This window comes from Sorex araneus, chromosome X (genome assembly GCF_027595985.1).
Source record: "Sorex araneus isolate mSorAra2 chromosome X, mSorAra2.pri, whole genome shotgun sequence".
In the NCBI taxonomy this organism is placed as follows: domain Eukaryota; kingdom Metazoa; phylum Chordata; class Mammalia; order Eulipotyphla; family Soricidae; genus Sorex; species Sorex araneus.
Window position 1 is genome coordinate 177,288,901 of NC_073313.1, and position 7,204 is coordinate 177,296,104.

Consider the following 7,204-nt stretch of genomic DNA (forward strand, 5'->3'; position numbering starts at 1 on the left):
TGGCCTGAGCACTATAGTCTGAGATTGAGATGGCCCCAGGAGAGCAATTCCATAAGCTTTAATGCATCTCTTATTGTGTCCATACAAAATGATTAATATTATGAATTCTTATATGTTTGCTGGCTGAGGAGAAGAGAAACACATTCATGGGACTCCACCCTTGGGTGGATCCTCCTGCTGAAAGAGAATTAAGTCCTAGGAGAAGCATCCCCACACAGGGGTTCCAGGGCACCGAACGTGGGCAGTGAGACAGAGCCGCCTAGAGAGCCGGTGAGCACGAGTGCGAGCATCCCTCAGCGAGCTTTAGTTTTTGACACCCCAAAAGTGGGGACTGTGACATGGCAAATAAAGAAAATGAACTGGCTTGTGCAGGCCACCTGCCTGAAAAATTACGGCCCGATTGATTGTCGAACATATTTGGTTAATACTGGTGATTCTGTTTCTTCACAGACAGAAAACCCATCATCGAAATATAGTCCTTTTTTTTCTGAGCCTTCTCAGGACCATGAAACAATGGCACAAGTTTTATTCAGCAGGAATCTGAGATTGAATGTAGCTTTCACTTTCTGGAGAAAGAGAAGTATAAGTGAACTAGTAGCTTATTTGGTGGGGATAGAAGACCTTGGTGGTGTGGTAGATTGCCTGCCTGTGCTTACCAATAGTTTACAGGAAGAAAAGCAATACATCTCACTGGGCTGCTGTGTAGATTTGTTGCCTCTAGTAAAGTCACTACTTAAAAGCAAATTTGAAGAATATATAATAGTTGGTTTAAACTGGCTTCAGGCAGTTATAAAAAGATGGTGGTCAGAATCATCATCAAAAACAGAAATTATAAATGATGGTAATATTCAGATTTTAAAACAACAGTTAAGTGGATTGTGAGAACAGGAAAAACATCTCACTTTGGTTCCAGGATATACTGGTAATATAGCTAAGGATGTAGATGCTTATTTATTATAGTTGTATTGATAGACTTCTGCTAAGAGCATTTCCTTACTCAGAACGTCCCTGGACCACATGATTTTCAAAAAAAAAGTCTCATCTGAGAACTGTGAACTGTTGAAGAAATAAAACCATTCTTTTCTTTAAGAAGCTACATAATGAAACTGCTAACAAAACCCTAACAATCTACTTCACAATGAAGTGGAAAAGTATCAGAAAGGAGCAGCTAAAGTTTCTGTGAGGTGAAAGTGCACTATGAAGATTGTTCACCTTGCTGCATTTGGGATTTCCATGGCTATTTGGTTACACTGTTTAAGAACTACTGGGTCTTAATGCAATCCTACTTAGGAGTATAATTTATACTATGTGAAAAAAATAAGACAGGGCTTGCTACTAGGAACCACAAGACCAATCATCTTTTAAAGAATGTGTTTTATAATTAAAAAAAAACTTAAACGTATGCAGCTATTTTCTGATGTTGAAAAGACTTTAAAAGTTTAAAACATCATAACAAATAATACTAAAAGTTTTGTTCAAACTGAGATACTGTGTACACAAAATGCCTTAATTATTAATAAGCCAATGTGATACCAATATTTGTTTCAAAAGAGAAAAGAAAACCAGCTGTGCTTTTGGCATGATAAAATCATGGAATTAAATCAGGGGTTTCCATTCATGGAGAATGTTGTTAAAACTATTACACGCCATTTTAAAACTTGAGAATATTTTTAGTATCTCTGATTTTTTTTTGCCAGAATCATCATGTCATGTATGTATGTGCTACTCCTTTATTAAAGAAAATGGTGATATGTGTTTGTATGAATGTTTAACTGGAAATATCTGCAGAGTTGGCTAATTTATGTTACCGTTTCTTGTATATGTATTTCTTATATTTTCAGTTCTGTATCATTTAAGTTTCTTTAATTTGAGTAAATTCACTAAATATTAAAAACAAAAACAAACAAACAAAAATCTAAGTTAAATGTACACTTGGACATCAGAAATATCCAAGTAGCAATATAAGATATTTTATTTTCCTCGTAGTAAATATAGGCTTTTTAAAATACTTCCTGAAAACTGAGTTAAATAAGTGTTGTAGAGTGATAGCTTTAGCTTATCATACTTAAATTATATCTTTAAAGGACTTATTATTAGGCTATTAGTTTTATTACCCAAAATATCTACACATTCAGAATGAGTAAATATGTTTAATTGAAAAAATTCTAATTGTTGAAAGTTTTATTTTGTACAGTTTATTTTGCACAGATATAGGTATAGGTCTGTGCAAAAAGTTTTATTTTGTACAGTTTATTTTGCACAGATATAGGTATAGGTCTGTGCAAAATAAACTGTACAAAATAAAACTTTCAGCAATTAGAATTTTTTAATTAAACATGTTTACTCATTCTGAATGTGTAGATATTTTGGGTAATAAAACTAGTAGGCTAATAAAAAAGTGTTTTAAAGATATAATTTAAGTATGATAAGCTAAAGCTATCACCCTACAATAGTTATTTAACTCGGTTTTGAAGAAGTATTTTAAACAGCCTATATTTTTAAAATCCTAAATTCCTCTTTGGCTGGAGCAATAGCACAGCAGGTAGGGCATTTGCCTTGCATGCAGCTGACCTGGGTTCAATTCCTCCATCCCTCTTGGAGAACCCGGCTAGCTACCGACAGTATACTGCCTGCACTGCAGAACCTGGCAAACTACCCATGGAGTATTTGATATGGCAAAAACAGTAACAGGTCTCACAATGGAGACGTTACTGATGCCCGCTCGAGCAAATCCATGAACAACGGGGCAGCAGTACTACAATGCTACCCCATCTTTGCTAATTTTTAAAATTATAAAGAATGCTATATATTTAAAATTGATTCACACTTTCTGATTTAAGTAATTGAATATAACCAATCCCTTTTTGCACATATTGAGTAGTTGAACTATATGTGAATAAAAATTTACTAGTGATATCACTTTGGTAGAAAGAGTAAGAGTAAAGTTTTTATTGAAAGTTGGGAAGGTGTGCATATGTGTGTGTGTTTGTGTGTATGTGTGTGTGCACATGGACACTTGAATGCATTGCTTTTTATGCTTTGAGTTTAACTGTTCTTTTTGTTCTTGTTGTTTAGAAGAGCTCTCTCTTTTTTCCTTTTTGGGTGTCACAAACATTTATATTCCTCTTCTCCCAACCTAACCTCTCCCTGATTACAGACTTTGCGCTAATTACTGTGATTCCAAGGTTCAACACAGCCGGCTTTGTTCCCACTTCTGCAAAGGCACACAGCTGCATCAATATTCAGTGGGGAGTTCTTGAAAATAACCTAAGTGGCATTTGGGAATAGATCTTCCTCCAGTGGGTAAATACCTATTCAAATCAACAAAATATACATTCAGTGAGCATATCTTGGAAATGCTACAGACTTTCCAAATGAGTCATTTTACAATGAAAGATTCATAATATGCTAATACAAATGTAAATATTGTACCAGGTCACAATGAGGGATGGAAAAGTCTAGTAAAGTAAAACTGTCTGTTACCCTTCGAGTTCAAGCTTTCTCAGAGAGGATGCAAGGTAGCATCATTTCCTAACTGTAAAGAATTCAGAAGTTTTATTGCTATTGGGCTGTTTTGTAGGTATTGATAAATAACCAAGACACGCCTTATGGTGTTCTGAATATATTTGCTTCACCGATTTATTCTGACTTATAAAAATTAATAATTTCTATTTAATTCTTTTCAATTGATTTGTTTTGTTTGGGGGCCACACCCAGTGATGCTCAGGCTATTCCTGGCTCTATGGCTCAGTGATCACCTTTGGTGGTGTTCAAGAGACAATATGCAATGTCTGAGAATGAATTCAGGTCAGTTGTGTGCAAGGCAAGTGCCCTATTGACTATTTTGTCTCTCTGGCTCCTTTTTGTCATCTTCCTATTGTTATCATAGCTGTCCAGCAGCGTTTGGTATCTATCAAGGCTAGGAATCACAACGATCATTCCAAACGGTGCTCAGGGTTCATGCAGTGCCAAGGATTGAACTTCTGACCTAACATATACAGAACATGTATTCTAACAGTTTAGATACATCTCTGGCTTCCAATGCTTAACTAAAAATAAGTCACTAGCAAACCGAATTTGAGTCTTCTCTTGAAAACCATGCTGATCTGACAACTCAGGCAGAATGCTTATTTGGTAGATAAATTTGCTACTAAGTAGGGTGTGCACCTCAGAGGGTGGGTGGAATGTTAATTCTCATCTGTCTTTGCCCAAAACACAATGAGGTCTTTAGGGTCAGGTATCATTATCATTCACCTATGACCTTCCTAATGACAAAGTTAAAAAACGAGTTGTTAATCATAAAGCTAAAAAAATATATTAATGATGATAATGATTATAAAATGTTAATGGTCATAAAAATGTTAATGATTACAAAAATAGACGTTAATGATATAGTTAAAGATGAAATGCTATTTATTTGCAAAGGCAAAAGCTCCATATTTTTATGATAATATTTTTATATTAATATCCATATGCATCTTCAAGATCTGATCCACTCCAATTTGCAAAACATATTTATATTACTTACCTTTCGAAATTTAGTTTACAGTCATGTGACAGTGTGATCTGATTTAAAACAGAATGTGTAAACATGTATACAGTTAGTAAAAACTCGAAAAGGGTACTTGTAATGTCAATTGTTTTTTATTTGTTTGGAGGAATTATTAGTGGCTTCAGTGATCTTCTATTTACTTTTTTTGTATGATGAACTTTTTATCATGGGCTGTGTTATTCTGGAAAACTGAAGTAACAAAGAATATTAAAAATAAAAAAAATGTTTTGGTCAGAATACTAAAAACATATTCCCAATTTGTTCTCCTCCGGATGCAATTAATGCATGACTCAATCTTCATAGAACCTAACCCCAAAATGCAAGGGTCTTTATAATCAGCCTTGCCAAATTGATTTTCACTCAATCAAAACCCTTCTCTCCAGGCATATTGATTTTCTCATTGTCGTTTAAATACATCTGAGCCCTGAACTGTTTCTTCATCTACATTTTTTATTCCATTAGTCCTCTTGACTTCCATCCCAACTTAAAATATTTTTTCAAAATACTTGTAATGTTGTATTCCAAATCAAACTCCTCTTTACTACCTTCCCTAGATTATTAAAATGATCATTGTCTCCCTTTTTCAACTGCACTAAATATAATTATATAGACTATAGTAATTATATAGACTATGTAAATAATTTAATCTTTACAAAAATATTCTTTTAATCTTTACAAAAATATTTTCCTTGCCCTTTGAGGCATACTGAGTCCTTGAGATATTAATAGTTTTAGTAGTAGTTCATCGATTTGCTTGAGTGGGCACCAGTAACATCTCCATTGTGAGACTTGTTACTGTTTTTGGCATACTAAACACACCACGGGTAGCTTGCCAGGCTCTGCTGTGTGGGCGGGATACTCTTGGTAGCTTGCTGGGCTCTCTGAGAGGGGCGGAGGAATCAAACCCGGATCGGCCACACGCAAGGCAAATGACATACCCATTCTGCTATCGCTCCAGTCCATTTTAGCAGTACTGACACTTTCTTTCATTTTTAAGCTATTGAAATTTATATCTCAGTTTTAGTAGTTTAGTAGTATGAGATAAAAAATTCAATAGCTCAAAAATGAAATAAAATTTTTAAAACTTTTAAACAAAATTAATAATACAATAAGAATTTCAATACCATTAAGTGTAGTACATTTTAATAGATTGATATTATATTGATTGATATTATCCATTGATAATATGTGAAAACAGGGATATACAATATTTTTTAAACTCCTAAGAAGAAAACTTCTTTTTTTTGCCTATATTTTCAAATACAATTTTGCAGGATATTACTCTACAATTGGTGATATTATTCCATAATGTAGTTTTATGTATATCTCTTCAGAACATGATAGAACATTTTTAAAGACATTAAACTTGTTACTATGGGTGCTGAAAGTAGGTAAAGGAATAAACATGATAACTTCTCAGCATCTGTGCTGAGACCATAATAGTACCCATAGCAGAGAGAGAGAGAGAGAGAGAGAGAGACAGAGACAGAGACAGAGACAGAGAGACAGAGAGAGTGCCTGCCAGGCTGGGGTCATTGGTGGCGGGAAATAGACACTGGTTGAGGGATGGGTGTTGGATCATTGTATGACTGGAACCTGATCATGAACAGCTGTGTAACTATATATCTACATATTTCGAAGTGACTCAATTAAAAAACAAAAATTAAAAGGAAGTACAAAGAAACTATTCCTACCAATTTTCTTATGCTCCCAGGTTCTTGAATAGATATGGGCACATGCTAATGTATAACAAACAGAGGGAGATTAGAATAACTCTAAAAAAGTGTCCACTGTCTAAGCTGTTCCAGATGGAACACAGTTCTCAGATTCCACTAAAAGGAAGAATTCAAAGAATATTAGATAACTTCTGAATTTCTAACTGTTTATATCTTTATGAAACTCGCTCTTCATGTCTATTCTCTCTGGATGAAAATGCATTCAAACTCATGCTTCGTCTGGCTGTCCACTGTGAAGGAGACTAAAGAGATAGGATCATAACAATTCCAAATACAACAGTTTTCTCATCTACTTTCCACTAATTGATAAGAACTTTATATTTGTCATGTCTTCTTGTAAAAGATAAATATGGGGAAGGTTGAGAATGATATGCTCACTATTTATTTAATTTGAAAATGAAAGACAAACTGAAAATTCTTCAAGAAGTCTTGATTCAAAGAAACTACCTATATAAATTTGATGCTCTTTAGCCACCATCTTTAAGCTTTTGTGACCAATGATTAGTCCTGATGTACTTATGTATATTTTTATTGATGAATTACATTTTATTTTTGCATATATCTTGATATGGTTAAAATTAAAATCTCAGATACTTGAATTTGCTCTGCAAAGAAAAGTTGTATGCAAATTGAATAATAATTGAATATATTATTTAAAAACTTTTTTAGCTGAATCATAGTGAGATTCAAGGTTACAAGTTTGTTCATGATTTGGTTTCAGCAATATAATGCTCCAACACCCATCCCTTCACCAGTGTACATTTCCACCACCAATTTTCCCAATTTCCCATCCACCCCACCCCACTTTCCTCTGTGGCAGGCACTTATCTTCTCTCTCTCTCTCTCTCTCTCTCTCTCTCTCTCTATATATATATATATATATATATATATATATATATTTGTCTCTCTCATTCTC

General features: G+C 34.1%; 1 protein-coding gene across 1 annotated transcript; it reads left to right on the forward strand.

Moving 5' to 3' along the window:
- The first annotated feature begins 354 nt into the window (after positions 1-354).
- Positions 355-1,518, forward strand: LOC101554570 (KATNB1-like protein 1). The gene has a single exon (XM_055121235.1). The coding sequence runs from the start codon at positions 355-357 to the stop codon at positions 880-882; it is 528 nt and encodes a 175-aa protein (XP_054977210.1). The 3' UTR covers positions 883-1,518.
- The last annotated feature ends 5,686 nt before the right edge of the window (positions 1,519-7,204 follow it).